The sequence below is a fragment of the Microtus ochrogaster genome, chromosome 1 (genome assembly GCF_000317375.1).
Source record: "Microtus ochrogaster isolate Prairie Vole_2 chromosome 1, MicOch1.0, whole genome shotgun sequence".
NCBI classification, from domain to species: Eukaryota; Metazoa; Chordata; class Mammalia; order Rodentia; family Cricetidae; genus Microtus; species Microtus ochrogaster.
In genome coordinates, this window is record NC_022009.1 from 21,102,795 (window position 1) to 21,124,391 (window position 21,597).

At 49.2% G+C, this 21,597-nt stretch overlaps 1 protein-coding gene across 2 annotated transcripts in view; it reads right to left on the minus strand.

Annotated features, from left to right (window-relative positions):
* Dpf3 (double PHD fingers 3) overlaps positions 1 to 21,597 on the minus strand; it is a 271,575-nt gene that overhangs the window by 94,975 nt on the left and 155,003 nt on the right. For both annotated transcript variants that reach the window (XM_013347204.2, XM_005343307.2), the window contains exons 5-6: positions 18,379 to 18,474; positions 8,923 to 9,001 (exon numbers count right to left, since the gene is read on the minus strand). In XM_013347204.2, coding sequence (XP_013202658.2) covers positions 8,923 to 9,001; positions 18,379 to 18,474 — 175 coding nt within the window. The remainder of the gene's footprint in view (positions 1 to 8,922; positions 9,002 to 18,378; positions 18,475 to 21,597) is intronic.

Here is a 21,597-nt window from a genome sequence, read left to right on the forward strand (position 1 = left end):
TAGACCAGAGGACAACCTCAGGTGCTATTTCTCAGGAGCCATAAACCTTGGGTTCTTTATTGTTTTTGGTTTTGGTCTTTTGAGATCGGCCGGTGTGTGTGTGTGTGTGTATGTGTGTGTGTGTGTGTGTGTGTGTGTGTGCGTGCGTGCGTGCGTGCGTGCGTGTGTGTGTGTGTGTAGACCAGAGGACAACCTCTACCATCGTTCCTCAAGTCCCATCCATTTATTTGGGAGACGGGTCTCTCAATGGCCAGGACATTGCCAAGCAGGCTGGGCTTACTGGCCAGCAAGACCCAGGGGTCTGTCTGTCTCTGCCTCTCTTAGGGTTCAAGCTTGTGCACCACGCTCAGCTTTTGTCATGTGGTCTCTGGGGATCAGACTCAGGTCCTCGTGTTTTCCAGGCAAGTGCTTTACCAACTGGGCCATCCCCACCACAGCTCTGCACTTTCTGTCAGAAGGCCTGCCTTGTTTGCCTCATTCGTTTTGTTATTGCTTTTCAACACCATCCAGGCTTCTCATCATCTTCTACATGACTGGGAAGCTATCCCAGCCTGGGCTTCAGGGATCTCACCTAAATAATCCTATGGATTAACCTTTCTAGACATGTCCCCAGGTTGACAATGCAGTCTTCTCCAGACAAGTCCAGCCTGGTGTTCCGTAAGCCTCTCCTGCTGCAGACATTTGTCACACTGTCGCACACTCTGTTCTGGACAAGATAGTCATTGCTGTTCCTAGCATGTTCCTTTCTCCAGCCATTCATCAAGTGTTTAGGAATACCACTGTGCTAGGGATATGGTGCCAGTGGCCTATGACATGGTCCTTGTCCCCAGATGGTATACTGCCTAGCCTGAGAAGACAAACTGTGACCACACAGTTTGAGAGGGAGCCTCGTGGGAGGCATACTCAATGTCCCCGCAGAAAACATCCATGACGGTGGGTAGTGGATGGTGGACGAGATTCACAGCAGTTAAGTTTTACCTCCCCGGTGTGACCCTGGGAGTTATTACAGGAACATGGGCAGCGTCCTGTGCCCATGGGCATCTTCTCCCCAGTCTTCATCTAGAAGATGGAGATGACCACATTTCTATCTCATCACCCTCCTGAGGGAATGAAAAAGCTCATCTAGAGGAAACCCATAGAACATTCCAAACCCATAGCCTAAGTCAGAAACCTTTATTATCATGACCTCTCTCCACACCGGTACATAAGCTTTTCTATCCCTGGAGACAGGAATCTGTTCATCCTGATTGGCCCCGGGATATGTCCTCTGAACCATACCCTACCACACATGTAATACTCCTCTGGCCCCTAGAGCACCTAGTGTCTGCTCAACTAAATCCTTCCTTGTACGACAAGCCTGGTCTCTCCAGGTATACTAACAAAGAGGGGATTAAGGTGGGAGAAGGAATATTTCTTCAACCATATTGTGTGTAAACATATATATATATATGTATATATATATATATATATATGTTGTCACAGTCAGATGCCCTTCCCACTGCACACAGAGGACATGACACCCAAAACAAGTTATCTTCTCCAAGTCCTAGACAGCAAGTGGCAGAGCCTCAGCATGGCTTCAGACATCTCATTCCGGTCAGGGTAGTGTCCTTCCCCAGCTCTCTCACCTGGCACAGGCCACACGTACACACACAGTCACACACACACCGAGACTAGCACCAGGCCCTCTGACATCACAGTTCTTCTTTGAGGAAATAATAAAACATTATACAAAGACCAGGCCCATTAACATTTTGTCATGAATGGAGGAGGAGAGCGTAGGAACCCACCCCTCCCTATGGAGTGACACTAACGGGGAAAGCATTTTCTTTAGCAGTATAGCCCTATGAGGGGCCCATACTTTTGTAATGACTCCTTACCAGAGGCCAGGTAGGCAACCCTAATTAAACTCATTGGGTCAGCAAACATAAATAAAAATGAGGAAATGATGCGGAAGAAGAAGAGAACTTAGTTGAAAAGAGAAAATGGATCCGTGGGAGTGAGAAGGGGGACAAGAGAGGGTAACAGGAGATGAACACCTTCAAAATACATTCTATTCCCTTGTGAAAAGCACCATAATGAAACCATTATTGTGTATTGTATAGCTAGTATCTGCTAAGACAAAACCGTGTGACGAAAAAGCTGCAATGTTGCTAACAGTGAGCAAATTCCAAACCACGCATTTAACAAGTTGACTACTGACCGCACACACCAGAACCATCATAAGCTGGGGCATGTCCTTATTGTGGAATACTCTGTAGCCCTAGGACTGCTGCTGTAGATGCCCATCTGTTGACACGGACAGATATCATTCACTTGTACTGGTGTGAGAGAGGACAATTGGGGAGGAAAGGAACAAATCACAGCGAATCCTACAAAACCTGCAGACTTTGTTCCTTTGGGGACTAAGGTGACAGCGGCTTCCCCTTCCCCTTCCTGACTTCCCTGCGCAGATACTATTTCCATAGGAAAAGGGTTACTTGCGGAAATGAAAAGAACCACTTAGCACTATGGATAGAAAGGTTCCTGTGGATAAGAAGGCAATTCCAGAGGACACAGGTGGCTATGGCAGCATGCTCAGAGGAGCGGATAGGAGGACATCTGAGGGCAGGGAGGTCAGGGCCAAGCAGCAGGGCAGAGGAAACAGCGGCAGGCAAGGTGGTGGGTAGGCATCAAAGAGAAACTCCCTCACCCTGCCTCTGGCCAACCCTGCAGGGACACTGGCACCTACGTCCAGGACACAACGGCATTTGCATATTTAAACAGGCCCGTCTTTGTGAGGACAAATGCATTCCATCTCCAGTGATCAATCCCTCCCATAGGCCCTGCTCCACAAATCAAGTTTCTGGGGCACCGAGCCTCCTCTGCCACCCCCTCATACATACACACACACATCCAAGGATCTGCAAGATAACAGCCAGAGACAACTGAGTGATGGGCCAGCCACTGCAGAAGGGCAGCAAGCCTGAAGGCCAAGTTATTGGCTTTTTTTTTTTTGCCACGGTTTAAAGCACATAACACATGAGCCTCAGAGAATGCAGGCCTTCCTGCCCTCCCAAGGAAACTTTAATAAGACAGAAATAGTCGTCTGGATCTCCCTGCTACCCACAGGGTTAAATGAAACCACAGTGATCTGAAGGGAGCTGAGGGGAAAGAAGATTTCCCAGGACCCCTATGGCTGCCCACCCCCCAGTCACCCATCCCACAGCCCCCTGATGTCCCACAATACACTCCTCCCTTCTGTTCTGAGGCATCTGGTCTGGGCAGACAGCCTCACTAGGAAGCTGCTGTGTGGGAGGAGAGGAGGCCACGCTACAGGGTGCCGATCAGGGAGGCCCAGAGCTCTGAGAGCCCACAAGGAGGAAACGCAACCGTCACTCACAGAACTGAACGGAGACCCACTTCACCCTAGCCCCTTCTCCCTCTAGAATAAACACAGTGGAAAAACAGATGTTTGGAGCGGGCAGAGACCCCAGGTCTTACTCTGACATGGTTGCACCCCACTACGATTTGAATGGGAAAGGCTCCCTCCACCCAGCCCTGACTCACAGAACACTTGGTCCCCAAGCTGGTGACACTGTTTGGGGTAAATGTGGACCCTTTACAACAAAGTGGGTCACTGGGGCAGCAGATCTGGTAAGTTGCAGCTTGGCACTGTGTCCACCCACAGTGTCACCCAAAGCATGTTTCCCGATGTGCTATAATGTGAGGAAGCAGACTCCTGTGCCTGCTGCCACAGCCTTGAGACAACATGAACTTTATCATGTCCTGCCTGCCATGATGAACCAACTATACTCTTCCAAAGCAGGAGCCGAAGAAAATCCTTGTAAGGACGTGGATACCTCTAGCTGGGTCTCTAAGAGAGATCACCCTGCGGCGTAGACATTAGAAAGTCACAGGCCATATCTACAGGGACAAAGATCCCACAAACAGAGAATTGGTGTTGAGTGGACCTTCTTGATGTGTCAACACCAGGTGTGACCCAGAGGTGAGTCACACTCAGATGAGTCACTAACATCCACTAATGTTCTAGTGTGGTGTGATTTTAATAGATTTACATTTAAAAGCCTAGGAATCATGTACTCTATCCAATTACAATTATTACCTGACTGATGCATGTTTATTAACTAACTTCTAAAACATTTTCCCCCTCAGCGTTTGGGAGAACTCCCTGGTAGGAGGACGCTCTAAACTAGACCTAGACTGTGACTTTTCTAGGGCTTAAGGAAGTAGGGTCCGTGTCTTGGGGTTACTGTTGATCGGTTGTGTGACCTGGGGAAAGTCCCTTCACCTCTCTGAGCCTTCAGTTTCTTCACAGAAAAGTGAAGCCTTTTCTTTTTTGTCTCTGTGGCTCAAGCTTACTGTGTGTGTGTGGGGGGGGGGGGGTGTTTACAGGAGACAGTCTTTATAAAACTCCAGGCACACTTCCCTGCGAGCTATAGGCACACACTAACAAGACTGGAAAAATTTCCCTGTGTCCAGCAAGAACACAGGGGCTTACTTGTCCCTCCCAGAATGCCTCCCATGTGCAGACTGAATGTTCTATGTCACCACCATCTTCTTCTCTGTCATGTTCCTTGAACAAAGAAACTATGAAAGTAGGTCTCTCCTTGGGAGTCTGCCCTGATGGACAAGGACACTACAGAGTGATTCAGAACTGGAAGCTCTTAGGACAAGGCTGAGCAACTCAGGCAATGACTCCAAACACATTCCAGGAGCCCACACCCAAGGATTCTCTTCACGTCTGTCCCCACTTAACACCCCGGCGAGAGCATGTGATAATGGCACTAGCAGGGCTTTATGTGACCAAGTAAATAAAAATCAGGTGCAGGAGTGTTGTGTGTTAGACTGGATGGCAGAGCTTTGTCATTGCTGAAAGAAAGACCAAAAAAAGGGTTAAAGGAAGCCAGCTAAAGCAGCGAAGCAAGCCAGCATCCAGCTGCCTAGAGAATCCTGGGGCTGTAAGATTTCTAGGCGTGGGAGCTGGAAAGATGGCTTAGCAGATAGAAGCTATATGAGAATAAGGGTCTGAGTCCTGATCCCACCACCCATGTAAAACACTGTGGCAGGATGGGCACCCATAACCCCAGCACTGTACGGAGTTGCAATTGGGAGGATGGCTGGGGCCTGCTGGCTACCAGGCTAGCTCCAGGCTCAGTGAGAAACAGACCCGGCTGGGAAGGAGCAAAGCAGAGCATCTGATATCTTCTCTGGTATCCACATGTGCATGCAGCCAAGCTCATAAGTGCACATATAACACATACATACACAGAGAGAGACAGGGACACACAAACACACAAGAGAGACAGGGACAGAGAGAGAGAGATCCAGGCAGCGAACATTGAAAGGACTGGATGTTCAAAGTCCTCAGGTTAGAATGAGGAGAACCAGCCATCCTCAAACATCAGCATGCTTATGAATCCCCTGAGAAGTGCAGGACCATGTGGGCTCCAGGCTGACTCCTGAGATTCCGATGGAGTAAGTCTGCCCTGAGAGCCTGGAATCTGCATGTTCTTGAGTGTCTAGGTTAGTTCTGCACAGGTGGTCCAGACCCACAAACACCAGCAGTCTAGCCCACAAAGCCCATTTCTGTTGCTTTGTTTTGAAAGGGATGAACACCTTTCCAGAAACAAAAGGCTGATAGTGGAGAAGCAGAACTTTAAGCCTTCAACTCGGTAAAATTTCAAAATAATTAATAGAGATTGGTTAGTTGCTAGAACATGAAGGATTCATGAGCGCACCATAGATTGGGTGAAGAAAATAAATTACACTTAGATGATTTAGTATTTCTGAGATGAAATAAATCTAATGGCTGAGTGAAAGGCAAAAAGTAAACCTCTATCATCTGAAGTTATCCGCTATGATAATATCTCAGCCACCCATTGTGTGGGGGAATCCTGGAACGCCAACATCAAAAGGCATCGACCACATTCAAGAACACATACTAGGAAGGGGCACAACCGCATCTGAAAAGAAATGGCTATTACCAACCCACATAAATCCAGAGAGAGGTGTTTGCGGTCCAAGGTGACCTAATATTTTCATAAATAACTCCAAAGATGGAGTGGGAATTATGCAAATCAAACCACAGACGATACAAAAATGGCAGGGACCGCAACGTCTGTGGAGAGTGGAATTTAACTAGTGGGCAATGTCTTTAAATTTGCCTTTATTGAATCTTGTATATTGAAGTCACACGTTATTGTATCTGCTTATTGAGATTCGATGGGGCCAAACGCTGAGTGATTTATGGGAAGAAGGATAATCAAATGCCTCAGGAGAAAGAGTCTACACCTGGAGACCAGACCCAGTGCTGGACAAATAGGAAGTGACGGGAAGTGGTTCGGCGTGCACAGAGCACTTGGGTGTTCTCTGAAAATGGGGGTCATTCCAAGAACTGGTGGATAAATCAAACGAGGCAATATCTATCCTTTGAGCTACTTGGCCTTGTGCCGCTTCCGGCAGAAGTGTTTCCAGACGGGAGTTCAGAGCAGGATGATGGCACCGGGATTGTGGAGTAAGACAGATCCAAGTTCATGCAAGAATACAGTGGATGCAAGACCAAAATGCTGAGCATGCCGACTTGTTGGGGAAGGAGACACAAAAGACAAGGGGACGTGGCAGACAGAGCAGTTCCAGCTCTCAGTAAGGACACACACAGCTGGAATGGTGGAGAAAGGACGGCTAGTGGGCAGCGCCATCCCATGGGACGCTGAAGGAGGGCGACCGGACACCTCTACAGTTAGGATGCATTAGAGATGATTAAAAGCATTTCTTGTCCAACTCAGGGGTGAGGGGGTGGGCTTCGTGACCTCTCCAAAGGTCACTTCTACGCCTAGGGATCACCTGTCTGAAGGGCACCAGATAAAAATAAAGTCCATTAATCACCAAGCTGTCACACAATGTCCTGAGAGAGCCAGAATGAAGAAGGGCAAACTGCAACGGACCTTGCTTTGGAGGGGGGGGGGGAGGCGGTATGTATGTGGGCAGAGTCAAGGAAGCAGCTGCGGAGACTTCCAGAAAGCTGGTGCCATCCTGTGATTAGTCCTTCCAAGTCTTTCTTCAGGGGAAACAGGAGGAGGAAGTGACCCTATAGGGAGGGGAGCAGAAAACAGCCAAGGACACCAAGGAGCCCTAAACAAAGCTGGGAGGATTGGAGGAGAGGATCTGCTTTAAAAGCGCAGACCAGGAGCCAGAAAAAAGGAGGATGATATAAGGGCTCTGAGCAGAAGAGGAGGGCCAGGAGCAAGGCAAGAAGTGAGCCAGCAGCCAGGCCAAGAGGAGAGCCAGGAGCTCTCCTTGGAATGCCACAAAAATTCTAGAAAGAAGCCAGAGAGTCGGCTTAGCTGGTAAGTGCATTTACCACCAAGCCTGATGACCTAGGTTTAATTCCTGGAACCCACAGAGGGAAGGAAAACCAACTCCTACAAGCTGTCCTCTGCCCTCCACACAAGCCATTGCATGTGCACATCCCAGCCACAGATATACAATCTATCACCCATCAACGCAATAAGACCTTTTTCTGAAGTTGCAGAAATAGAGTAAAAAGTTAATCCCACTATCAGTAACAGCAGAAAAATCACATATTGGGAAACAGCTTTTTAAAAGAGAAATGGAGTAGTTAATGTCTCAGCTTCAAAGCAAGAGCTGGCACTGTTATTCGGGTGCCGTACGTACACAGCTGGAAATCCTACCCTCTGCCCAGTCTCCCAAGGACCAGCAAGCTTGGGCTGTTCACATATCAGAACCCAAGTAAATGCTATTCGTAAGTAAGGCCCAGACCGAAGCTGGAGCTTCCTGCCAAAAGCTACCAGACCCCAGGCACTGATCCCCTCTCTTCCTGGAACACAATTGCTTAGGATGGCGACACGACCTGCAGACATCTCGGGAATGCCATCTGCGTGGGGTACTAAGCAGCCAAATGAACGCCATGGAGTTTGAGTTCTGGCAAAATGTATCTCACCAGACGTTATCTCCACAGGGCACAGAATATCTTGAAATCAAGAGGCCAGTGAGGGAATTGGGGGAAGGAACCACCCCATGTGCTCCTTATGTACTATCCCCTGGCTTTCTTTGCTCGCAGAGCTGCAGGATTGGACAAGATGGAGAGGCACCCAGAGGGACCACCATGCCAGGCCCTGCCTTGTCTAGCTTCCTGCTGTTCTCAGAGCAGCCTGGTCCCAGTGGCCAAGCTCTGGGTTTCAATAGCAGATGAGAAGGGAAAGGAAGGTCCCCAGGCATGTGCTACTGATGCCTAGTCTTGCCATAGAGTGAGCAGAAATGCCCAATGGAGTGACATCCAACAGGGCATGGCTGTGCAACCTACCCTGGCATGTGAGGAAAAAGAAAGCTACTGCCTTGTTGGTGACCACAGTCCCTCCTTGTCCCCCTCCCTTGGCCTCTAACATCAGACTCTAACACGGAAGCCAGGTAACTACTCTTCCAGTGATATTTCTGAATCAGGAGAGAAAGGGTGGAGATGAATCGAGGGCCATTCAAGCCATCGTCATATAAAGATTCATAACCAGTCCTGCCTAGGACAGGTGAGAAGGAGAGAGAAGTGGAATTAGAGGGAAAGAAATGGAAAGTGACAGGAGCCAGTCACCTTTGTCGGAGAGTTTAGGGTGACACCTTTGTTTGTGATTCTGAACTGGAGGAAGGTGTAGAGGGTGAGTCTCGAAAGAGACAGAGAACGTGGGAGAACGTAGGCGGAAAGCTAGAAAGAAGACCTGGCATCCTGGAGGGCAGCCGGAGAGAGTGGAGTCCCCTGCCAGACTGTCCACAGTGCCCAGAGCCTCGCCACAGCAGTGACAACAGGAGGGAATGTGGCCACCCAGAGCTGGAAGCAGAAAAGCCTGGTGCGGCCCAGAGCTGCCAAAGCAGCGTAGGAAGACTGGCTGACACAGCATGCAAGATACTCACTGTCACACACGTAGGGTTTGTCATGGTCTTCCTGAGAAGCAGCATCATGCCTCCTCCTGCCACCTGCAGAGCCACGAGCCTGAGGAGACATTGAGCATGAGACACTTGTTACCGCAGCCACTCAGCTCATGGGCATACACTCTTGAGGGCCCGTGTGAACCACCTGCATCACAGCCCCTGTTCCCATGCCAACCCTGCTTCACAAGCAAGACAATGGAGACCCAGGGGATCGGGTAACTTGTCCCAAATCACTCAGCTACTCACCCGGCTCATCCTATTATTTTCATAATAACTCCAAGAAGGAGGTTTATAATAGTGGTCCTCTTGTACAGGGAAAGGGACAGTGGCAACAGAGAAGTGGAGTAACTTCCCCAGGGCCATTCATCTGCCAAACGCAGAGCCAGAATAAAAGCAGGACGTGTGACTGAAAGGAGATGGCCTGGCCCGACTATGAAAATCCTCAGCTAGCGGCATTATTCTGGTGGGGGTGCGGGGGTGGGGAGCAAACTGGACTATGTAGGGAAAACATGGGTCACATCTTTAAAGGTTTTACTTGTCCTGAACACCCTTGGTTTCCTAGTTACTGTGAAGGAAACTATTTTGTGCAGCCATATACTCTTGCCATCGTGAGGGTCTGACTCCCCGCAGACCCACAGCAATGGAGAAAGCCAACCGCGGATGACCCCTCTGAAGCCCCCTCTGAAGCCGTGAGCCATACTAAAACCCCACTCTCTCCAGGGCTTTCCCACAGCAAGTCTAACTGATGCAGTCCCATATCTGTCAAATACAGGGATTTCTGCTTTTCCACCACACAGCGCCTCTCTACTTCGCTGACAGTGTAGAAGATGCCACGCTGCTTGCTGTACACGCTGGTCACCTGGTGAGCACCCTGGGGGTGGGGGACAGGGAGTAGAACTACAGTGTCCCCCCCAGGTTCCTGGGCCCACACTGCCTCCTCCGCCATGTTTGACCTTCACAGTAGGGGTGAGCTCCTGTACGAGGTCAACCTCAGGCCTCCAGCTGGGGACCTTAACCTTCAAGGTCAATTAGAGCTGGATTCCTGATACCCACCGTAGCCCTGTGTCTCCCTGGGTGGGTCATGTGACCAGGGGGGACTGGGATAAGAAACAAGACTTCAGGGGTAACAGAGACGAGCCTGAAAGGCTGCCAACAGCTCTGCATCCCAAACAGCGGCTACCAGAAAAGAGCAAGGCTTATTTATAAGCTACCATAAGCCCCATGCTGGCCTTCCTGCCGCACCTTAGCCTCCTCCAGGTCAGGCGTTGCTAATGGGTAGCAGTAAACTCCCAGCCATGGAAAGGGCTGGCTGCAGTCTTCGGGGACAGAGGGGAAGGTCAGCAGGAGAGGAACACGACAGGGCAGAGGTCTGGAGTGCCAGCCCAGGATCTGCTTTAGGGAAGTGGGCAGAGGATTCACCGTGGAGAGGCCTGGGATGGATTCCCCCACACATACACACTCACAAATGTAAGTCTTCACATCTTTCTGGGGGCTTCCCTGTAGACAGGCCCACTCTCCAGGCCTGTGACACTCGTTCTCAAAATACACACACCTCACAATCAACTCCACCTGCCAAACTATCACTTTTGTCTTCTCCTCAGCTTGTCTTTTTGGAAAAGGAAAAAAAAAATGAAATTCTACCTCCCTCCTCCTCGCTACCTCCCTAGCCCAAGCCCTGCTATGGATAGTCAGTAGTAGTTCCCATCCTCCTTTCCCTCCTCCTCCTCTTCCTCCCCACGCCCTCGTTATGCAGAACTAAGCCCCAGAGGAGCTGCAAACTCTGGCCGTCACCCTGAGGCACTGACAGACACTGTGTCTAGGATGCTAAAGGTGGTCACCTTAGGGCCCTGGCCCTCCCTGCACCTCCTCAGTGAGGCCAGAGACAGCTTGACATGCACAGCCAGCAGCCCTGTCACAGCTCCCTAGAGCAGGTAAAACTAAGTCAGGCAGAATGACGAGGCCACAGCAAATGCCAGAAGGGGCTCTACAAGCCTGGCCCTGTGTCAAGGCAGGAGAGGAAGGGAGAACAGAAGCACCTGGGGCTTCTGAGGGAGGCAGCAGAGGGAAAGAAGGGTGCTGCTGGGAGCCAGGCTCCCTCCCCCTGCTGCTGGGCTGACCATCAGGGAGCTGCATGCTCCCACACTCCACATGCACTGGTCTTGCCCAATAGAGATAAGGGCCATAGGGCATCTAAGGTGATGCATGTGGGTTCTCCTAAGGCAATGGAATTCTTCATCTCCTGGAAGACGCAAGCTCATCAACTCAGAATCCTACGTGTCTTGCTCAAATGCCACTTCCTCCAAGAAGCCCTCCCCAGCCCACTGGTGTCTACTTGCTTCATTCTTTCTCTGCCTCTGTTTTTTGTCTGGTCACAGCATTGTCGTTAACCGGCACTACATGGACATGTGTTAGCTCATTCGTTGATTTTTTTTTTATCTGTCCCACGAGAGGTAGAGTCCTGCGTGGGCCACCACTATTCCTGGAACCAAGTACATTCCTTAAACAGTTGCCAGGTCATTGCATCAATCCATCAGGCCACTGTTGAGTTGACCATTCTTCTTCCTCTTCCCCATCTGTATCCCAGTGCCCAAAGGACATCAGCTGATCCTGAACTCCCCAGGAAAGCTCCCAGCTAGGGCTCTACCTCCCCACTGCCCAGCCTAACCCATCCTGCATGACCACCTGCCCAAAAGGAATAAGAATTGGGAGCATGAGGTCTTCCATTGCCAGCTGTGACACACGTACACGGCCAATGGCAGCCTACCGCCAACCCAACAGTCTCACCCCAGCCTCAAGCTGTGTCTACATCTTTGTTTTCATGGTTTCCTTTATGGTCACCTCCACCATGCCATCCACCGCCAACCTACATTTCAGCCCGGGCAGCGTCCCACTTCTCCCAAAACCCTCCTGCCGCACTGCAGAGTAAGCCAGCTTTGTCTTGAAGTCTGATGGGCCTAGACTTCAATCCCAGCTGTCTTTGTCAGATGTCCGTTACTGTAACAAAAAGCCTGAGGTAAGGACTTTGGTAAGGAAAAGAGGTTTATTTTGGTTCATGGATCTAGAGGTGCAACTTGTTGGGGACTCATCTCATGATACCCTTCTTGCTACCAAAATCCATAGGTGAAACAGGGAGACCGCATGTGTTTCTCTTTCACCCCTTCTCCCTCTTCTTATTGACCCCCAAGAACCAATCAGGAAGCTTGACCCTGTCCTTACTTAATAATCCTAGCCATTTTCCAAAGGCTCCTTCTAAATGCAACAGCCATCCAATCTCTGACTTCTCCACATCTCCCGAAGGAGAATGTTAAATGTCAGCACACGAAGTCTCACAGACACACAAGCCATATCCAAACAACAGATAGCACCAGCTGTGTGTCCTAGAACGAGCTACCCCTCTGAGCCTTAGCTTACTTATAAAATGGGCAACGACAGGCCAGATATGTGGGTACATATCTGTTACCTCAGCACTCAGGAGACGGGGCCAGAAGGAATACTGCAGGTTTAAACCAACCTGGTCTACACAGAAAGTTCCCAGGCTACTTAGAAAGACTGTGTCTCTCTCAGTCAATACAAGATAAGTGGATAAATAAATGGACAGAGAAACACCCCTGCAGCACAGTTGCTGTGACAGCTAGGGTTAGTGTCAAGCCACAGGACATAGCATTAAGCCCACAGGAAGTGTTCAGTCAGCTCTTGACCCCTCCATGACCGTGGATCCTCTGGGCTTCATGTTTGGTTAGCACGCCATGAGAAGTCTGCAGTACTCTTACTGTATTGTGAATCTTAGCATCTCCCCAGTTTGAGTCTTGAGTCCTTGAGGGGAAATATGGCATTTTATAGTTTATCATGAACCCTATTATTTTGCTGTGTGCACAACACAAAGCTCTTCCACGCATATTAGCTCAGGGGCTTTTGGAAGAGTCCTTTAGGTTGGGACCAGTCATGCCACTGTCACTGTCTTGCCAATTGGTGCCAGTTATGAATGAGTCCATGACTTGCCCACAGTCCCAGAGCCAGTGGAAAGAGCAGGACAGGTTTCTAGACTCTGATATAGAACCATTTGAACCTTACCCTCCAAATGTGACTCTCGTCCTCCCTCCCTGAGGATGCTCATCTTTCCATTCACACACTGGGGGCCCTGTGGTGCAGTCTTACTGACCATAAGTGGGAAGGCTCAGGAAGAGTCAAGTAATTGCTATCCCAAGCCTAATTTAAAAGGGTCACCAGAGTCTACCTTTAAGGGACTTGGAACTTGAAAGCAGTGAGCTCTGTTGGTCACCTGGATTGTATGGATTCATAAACTCAAAAGCTCTAGAGTCCTTGTATACAGAGGAGCTAGGAAACCCAGGTAACAGAGAGTAGAGAGAGGACGCAGAGGCCACAGACAGGATCCTTAATCTCCTCAGTCCTGATTCCATCACCTCCCTACCCTTCTTGTGATCTGGATCTTCAAAGATCACTCACATTTGGGACAATGACCCTAAGGTTTCAAATCCTTCTCATTTAAGCTTAAAGCCATTGAGCTTCCTATAACAGAGACCCAGAATGAAGACAGACTCCAGGCAAGGGAAGTTAGTTTTTCTACAAAAGCTGCTCTAGAGTAGTATCCAGGGATGAGCATCAGGCCTCTTCCTCTATAGGCTGGAGATAATGGCTCCCCAGTTAAGAGCACTTGCTGCTCTTCCAGAGGACCAGGGTTCAGTTCCCAGCACCCACAGTTGGCTTTACAACCAGGAGATCCGACGCCCTCTTCTGGCCTCTGGACACCTGCACTCATTGCACATGACCACACAGGCATAATTAAAAAATAAATATTTTTGACAAAAGCTATTCTCCTGGTGCCACTAAAAGACTAATCGCCTTTTTCATTCTCATTTTCTCACAAGCATACAGCGGGGTTTTCCAGAGGCTACATGACATTTGACAGGGCCTTCAGGGTGCTAGTGTATATTCATGAGCTACATTCATAAGCTGAGTTTTGTCTTAATTTCGAATAGAGCACATCATTATGAGATTAATGCCACCTGTTATACTCAGAACAATAGCTTTGAGGGCTGTCAGTATTTGTTAAGGGTGTAAAGAATTCCTGAGGCAGAGAGAAAAGGGGAGGGGACTGCTCAACTACCTTGAATGCCTGGTCATCAGACCAGCAATACCCTGGAGCTTATTATCATCCAGACAAGGACTTAGCCCCCACCCCCCAGAACTAGCACACCAGAATTTGCTCTTTGGCAACACCCCTGTGGTTGGGGGATATTTGATCCCACTGTGAACCCTGAGTTTGCATTTGTGTTCATTAAATAAAATTAACCTGGGGTCAGGAGGCTGTGTCAGCAACTAGGAAGTAATTGTAGCACCTCAGAGCGCATCCAGGATGGAGAGACACAGGAAGAGATACAGCGGGGTTTGGGGTGATGCAGGTTTTCCTGGTTTGGCGAAGCGGAAGCGTGGGTCTTCCTTGCATGCCAGCAAGGAGAGAGGGTTAGCTAGCTGCTGCTCAGCCTCTATGGGCTCACAGGTGTTCACCCCGTCTTTGCCTCTTGAGTCTCATTCGTAACTAGGACGATAGAGATTTAGTTAAAGCTACCTTTAGTGGCAGCAACAGGGCCGGTGCCTGCGGAAGCAGAATTGTCACCAGGCTGCAGGCTGAGAGGCCAGGTTGCTGCCAGAGAAGCAGGCTGATAGCTGTGGAGTTGCAGTTGCTGGCTGAGATAGCAGTGGATTAAGGTGCAGCCACTGTGCTGAAATTAAACAACACCCTGGTGTCTTCGCTCACCACGAGTGCACCAACGATTACTAATTTGATTGCTTGATAATACAAGGATTAGTCACAAGGACTTCATGAATGTCTTAGGCTAAAGTTGACACTGACACAATTATTAGTTGTTGGGTTTGCACTGTCCTTTCCCCTCAGAGAACATATGGGATTAAAACTCAGAAAGTTAGCCACTTGGCTTCCAAAGGCTTTATTGGGCACTCAGTTTTGACTCTGTGCTATTATTCCCAACTGGCTGATGGCCCAGGGCACAGAAGTTACATGATTTACACAAGGTGCAGTAGGTGGTAGAGCTAAGATTGGCTTCAAACTCACTACTGAAGGCCTGGCGCCCTCCGCGTGTCTGGAGCAGCTAGGGTCTTGTCAATGGTATGTTGGAGGTTGGGCTGCTCCTGCGTTCCCAACAAGCTCCTGGGTGAGGATGAAGCTGTAGCCCAGACCACACAGGCAGATGTCAGGCCCCATGTGGTTGCTCCAGTGGCCAGAAAGTTCCAGCGGCAGCTGCACACCCTTGTAAAAGCTCAGAGCTGTGGGCGAGGCAGCTTCCCACCCCTGTTCAGCCCGGAGACTCGCTCACAACACCCCTGCTTCCTCCATGGCTCTCAGCATGGTGACATGTCCGCAGTGTCGCTCACTGTATAACCGGAGCTATTGGCTGTCACCCAATCATGAAGTTCAAACATGACTTTTCTCCTTGCCCTCCTCATTCAGTTCATTCATTCAGCCTAGACATGCAGGGTCCCGGGCCAGGCAGGACTCAGTAGGAAAAGCATAACTTGTCTTCAAATTCTTTCTTTCTGACCAGATTGAGCAAAATTGAGCAAGCTGCTTAACCTTTCTACAACAGCAAGCCACACTTGTGCTGCCACATTTTTCTAGTAACTGCTTTTCTGAAAGGGATGAGATGAGCTAGCTGGGAGTGTGGCTCACTGGTTAGCGACCAGTTAGCACATTTAAACCTGGGCTCAGCCCCCAGCATCCCCAAACCAGCAAAAATAAAAATAAAATAATAAAATAAAAGAGAGGCGTGCTTTAATCTTAGTAACATTTTAACCAGGCATAACAAAAGAGTTATTGTTAAAAACATAAAAATTAACAGTGAGGTGTTCTGAATTCTTTTCGTCACTCTAAGACATCAGTAGTGTGTATTTTGTATTTACAGCTCCTTCCAATCTGTACTAGAATGTGCTGGGAGCTGTGTGCAGCCAGCGGCTGCTGCAATGCATTCTCGGAAAAGGAAACTACACAACATAAAACCCCCAGAACAGCCTCATGGTTCTCTATCGTGGGCTCACTCAGGAGCCCTTGACTCTGTCTGGTTTGGAGTGTATATAAGGGCCAGGCGGTGCTGTCGTTCCTGACACCTCCATGGAAAAGACAGCCAAGCCCTACTCACTAACGGCAATTTCCACCTTCAACACTCATGCCCGGAGAACCAGGACCATGCTCCACAGTGTACTCTTCAAAGTCTGGCAGGGGCAGGAGAGGGGTGGAAGCAGGTTGGGAGGTACACAGCTCTTGGCATTCACAACAGGCACAGCAACTCCATGCCCCTATGCCTCCTTCAGTGACGAAGTAGATGTTTCTTTTATTACTGCCACACAACACCATGGTGAAATAACACGGCCAAGCAAGTTCATCCGCAGCTGCAGAGAACCATTAGGTGAAACCCTGATGAGGAACAGTGTAGGAGAGAGACTGGGTCGCGACAGACACTCTGATCAGTTCAAACACTGCTAAAGGCAGAACGGCAGGCAGCATGCAACCTACACACCCAAAGTGATAAGAAGTACGTATCGCCACCCAGGAAGGATGTTAACCCCTCAGAGTAGACACACGCATACACACAGAGATCCTGGATCTAGTCAAATCTCCAAGCAACCGTAGTGCTTCTTGACGCACAGAGAACATGATCCAAGACACCCCGTGGATTCCTGAACCCCAGAGAGTATTATATGAGCCCTATAATTGAATGCCTTGTCCATCTTAACTAAGTATTTATCATGTACCATGACCCCAACTTCTGTTCTTCTGGGGTGAAAGAGCAAATGCAGCACAAATTCCTTTCTCCTTCACAGTTTCACAGGGAGAAGGGTCATTCCTACTACAGAGTTTGCCAACCTTAGTATATAACACTTTCCTCAAAACGTAAGAAGAGAACTTATGTTCTTTTACTTCAAGAAAAGTACTGATGGACTCTCTTTGACATATACGAATTGTTGGTATCATAACAATTGCACTTCTAGGCTGGTAAGTATAATAAGGGTTATTTGAACATAAGCACAGCAATACGACCAGCCTATCTGATATGACAACTGCTAGATAATTAACATGCAGGCAGCATCTATAGAGTGGACACGCTATATATGTGTATATATGTATAGTTATAGTTATATATAAGTGTAGTTAGTAGGCATTAGAATAAGGAATATTTGTGCCTTGTATAAAAGTACCTAATAGAGGTACCCACTGGGCTATATAATGAAATGTACAGGATCTACTTCCAAACACTCTAGTGGGAAACAAGCACATAAACCAACAAACAATAAGTAGGAGAAACGAATGCATTTGACAAAATGGTGGAAATGCTGGTAATTGATGAAGACGGTAGCAGCCTGATAAAACTGCACCATCCGATAGCAGGCCTGCCCAGACTGAGAACTGAGGCCCTTATTAACAATGGGAGCATCTTAGCGCACAGCATAGCCAGCACTAGACAACATGGAACAATCACCTGGGAAGGTGTTTATACTATAGCTCAAGGCCTGATCCCAGACCCAATAACTGAACACGGGCCCTTGGTGCCTAATTTCAATAGATCCTGTCCATGGCACTACTGTCTGCACAGTGCAGGCTTACAGTAACTATCAGTGGGCCCAGACCCACAGGGCCCACAGGACTGACTTCTCACCCATTGGTAGGGGTGGTCCTACCTAGAACTAATAGGAGCTAGACCTTTGGCCCTCAAAAGTGGACTCTCCAGTGAAGAGTCATAGCCCTCCTCCCCCTCCACCCGGTTGTCATGATGCCCTTGGATCACTGGGGGTGATTCCAAAACGTTTTCCTGAACCAGACCCTAGAGAATCAAATAGAACTTCTGAAGACACAGTCTTGGTCACTCCCTTCCCCTTGGGAACTAGCCAGGATTTTCTTTCTCCCCATCAGGGTTTCTCTGCCATTTCCACCTCTGACCCCTTCCTTGTTCATTTCGGGGCCACGTGCCTCTAAAGTTCATGCAAAATCCATTCGGGGAAACACAAGTCACAGTCTGCCTCCTTCCCCAACCGGCTTCTGCTCTCTCTGCCCAGGGAAGCATGGCCCAGGGCAGGTGTCCTGATTCTGTCATTCTGGAAAAAAACTCTAGAAACAGCAGGACAAGACCTCCTTTCATAACGGGGTCTCAGAAAACTCTCCCCACCCTCAGCTCTCCTGAGCCGAAGCCCCTCAGAGATACCTCTGCTTTCTCTCCTCCCTCTTGCCGGCTCTGAACTTTCCAGTCATGCTCAGCCTGGGCTTCCCTAGCATCTTCCTCGTCTCTGAGTAAGACCATCCAAGTGTGTCTATCCAGGTAGGGATGGGACTACCGTCAGCCCCAGCGGGACTGACAGCTTGCCAGGCCTTGGCATTCTGAACTCCTCCCTCGCGCCCCCCTCCCCACTTACCCGTCCTCTGGTCCTGTTCTTCCGCTTGGGAATGTCCTCTTCCAAATCCTCCTCTTCATTCCCTTCTTCTACATTTTCGTCATTTTCCAAAACCCTCTAAAATGACAAGAAAATCAAAGACGAGACTTGAGAGATGAAACGCCACAGCAGGGAGAACCATCAAAGGGTGCGTTGGGGTATTCTGGGGTTTTGTTCTTCAGCAAAGCAGGGGTACTGCTACGGCTGAGGAGTGAGACATCTCTTTGCAGCCGGTACTCCTTCAAACCCTCAGGCCCCTTCCAACCAAATCTTGCCAGAATACTGGCCTTTCTCAACTCGGTTTAGCCCCCACTCCCTAAAAAGAGGTTTTTGGCAAAAGCCTTAGAATGCTTTCCCACATGGGGCCAAGTTGCCTTATCAAAATGGCGTGTTCCTTTATTTCTGAAAGGCCACCTGAGAACATAAAAAAGCCATTTCTCCTTTCTCTACCTTTGTGAAACTTTGCCCTGCTTGATGAAAGCAAGGAACTTCCTCTCTAACTGGCCAAGATACAGCCTGAATATGCCACCTGAAGTAATCTACTGTGGAGCTGTTCTTAAGAAAAATAAATTTTCCTCAGGGTGTTAGTGACACGGGCCTGTAATCCCAGCACACAAGGAACAGGAGTTCAAGGCCACCCCCACCCAGTTACATAGCAATCTAAGGCCAGCCACAATCACGTGTGAGGCTCTGTCTGGGGGTGGGGGTGGGGAAGAATAAATAGATTTTCAGCACAGCCCATGACTTACAATAAAGCTTCAAGTTCATACATTCAAATGAGCCCTCAGAGCACAGCAGCTTACAAGAGCCAGTTTCCATTCTAACGGTGCATAAACTGAGGCTGACAACAGTTTTGATGTTCACAGTTGTCCAGCAAGACCACGACCACAGCAAGGTCAGCGTGGTGAGCTTCGCTTCCCACTCCTTCCCCAGCCCTTGCTACTGAGACTCCTCAGGGGCCTTGCAACAGACACTCAGGCAGAACCTGAGCATTCATTCCCTCCTCAGACGGAAAGGGGAGCAGGAAATGCACCTCCAGGTCAAAGGTGAGGTAAAGGATTAGGGAGGACCCAGTCTACTGGGGAGCAGGATAGGAAGAAGTGGTCTTGGAGCCCAGTCGAGTCCATGTCAGGGACCCACAAGGTGGGAGGAGCTTTTCGTGAACTCATGTCCCCTGACCTCTTCTCAGCAGCTGATAGCATATGGTGGTTTGAGTAAGAATGGCCCCCACAGGCTCATATATTTGAATGTTTGGTTCCTAGTTGGTTGAACTGTTTAGAGAGGATTAGGAGGTGTGGCCTTATTGGAGAAAGTGTGTTATTGGGGGTAGGTTTTAAGGTTTCAAAGCCCCATGCCAGCCCTGCCCCCTCTCTCTGCCTGTGGATCAGGATGTGAGCTCTCAGCTACTCCTCCAGAACCATGCCTGCCTGCCTGATGACGATGATCATAGGCTAACCCTCTGAAACTGTAAGCAAGATTCCAAGTAAATGCTTTCATCTAGAAGCAACCTTGATCATAGTGTTTCAACACAGAAATAGTAACCCCAAACTAAGACACAGCACTCACAGATAGCTCGGCCAACCTCAACATCAAAGAGAAATGTCCTTATCTGCTAGACGTGGCCTCTGGCCCATAGCTAGAAGATACTGACTGGGATCCAGAGCAAGTGTCTTGACTTCCTGACCTTAAAATGGGATCACTAGTCTAGCCAGGCAAGGCCGGATCAGATGCTCTACCACCTTGGGTAAAAATCGTGGGATGGATGCTAGGTACCACTGTGGGTACTGCTGTTGGCTGTATCTTACAAACCTCCCAGGTCTTGAACCCATCAAATCACAGCAAGTGCCAAGTGCTGGTACCTAAAGGCCATTGCCTCTGGCATCTCAGTACATTTCTGATACCCCTGTCAGGTGAAGGCCATCTGGCAGGTTTCTAAGTGTCTTACAGTCTCTCGGTTCGAGAACAATCTGATTGTTCCCCGCAGTTCCATCCTACTTGACGTCAGCTTGTAACTCTAGAAGCCTGAGTCTAAAACACCAGCCTCTGAGACACTACCCTCTTGTGCTGTCATTTCCTGCTATGCAACCCTGAATCCAGAAGCCCAGCTACCCAGCTCATTCCATGGGAGGAGACATGAGTTCCTAACAAAGGAAACTCTGCTGGAATTCAGGATGGGGAGCGGGAGTCAGGAGGTAGGAGTGAAGGATGGGGGACATCCAACATAACTGACTCCTCCCCACCACCCTGTCATCTACTGGCAGCCCCTGTGCATAGACATCTGAAAAACAGATACACTGAAAATGCCTTTCCCTGCTATTACTCTAGATAGCCTTGATTGTAATGGTAACAATGATTTGTGCTTGTGTTTTTAACAGTAAAGAGGGAGGAAGAAAGGAGAGAGGAAGGGAAGGAAGGAGGGACAGAGGGATGGGGAGGGGGAAGAGGGAGGAGGGAGGGGAAGGAGGGGAGGGAGGATCTCCTAACTGATCAGTTCCACCACCTCCCCTGCACTGTCTCTTCTCCATACAGGGCAGGAATGGGAGGGATCTTTATAAAATCCAAATTCACTGCCCTGGACAAAAATCCTCCAATTGGCCTCCTTCTCGTTTCACATGAAGCCAAAAGAGCCACAACTAGGTCTCCTGAGGCCTGAAGGGGCTGGCTTCTGCCCACCTGTCCTGCCTCCCCACCCCCAACACTGTACTCTGACCACAGGGCCTTCTATCAGTTCACTGGACAAGATAGGCACTGACCTGTCTCAGAGCCGTCACCCTAGGGATCTTACATCACTGGTTCCCATCATCCTGCAGGACCGTGGTTAAACCCATGTCCCCTAGGACACTGCCTAAACTCTGCCCCTCCTTCAGCGCCACTTCCTCCTACAGGCCTTCATTCATCCAAAACTGCAATTCTCTTATTTGTTCGCTTGTTTTCCTAACTGCATGACATGCTCAAATTCAAGTGGCCACCAGCACCCCAGTCCCTGTTCAAAAGAAGCCACTTCTATCAGTCAAGTGCATAAGTGAATTGTTGAGTAATCGTGAACGGAAGAGAACACCGTCGATTTATTATCTATGCCATTTTGCAATGCAAAGTCAATAAGAATTTAAGTGGTTCATGGTCTACTTTCAGCTTCATGCAACCTGGACAGCACAGTCCCACACTGTGCACTGGTGGTCACACTGCCAACACCAGGATTGA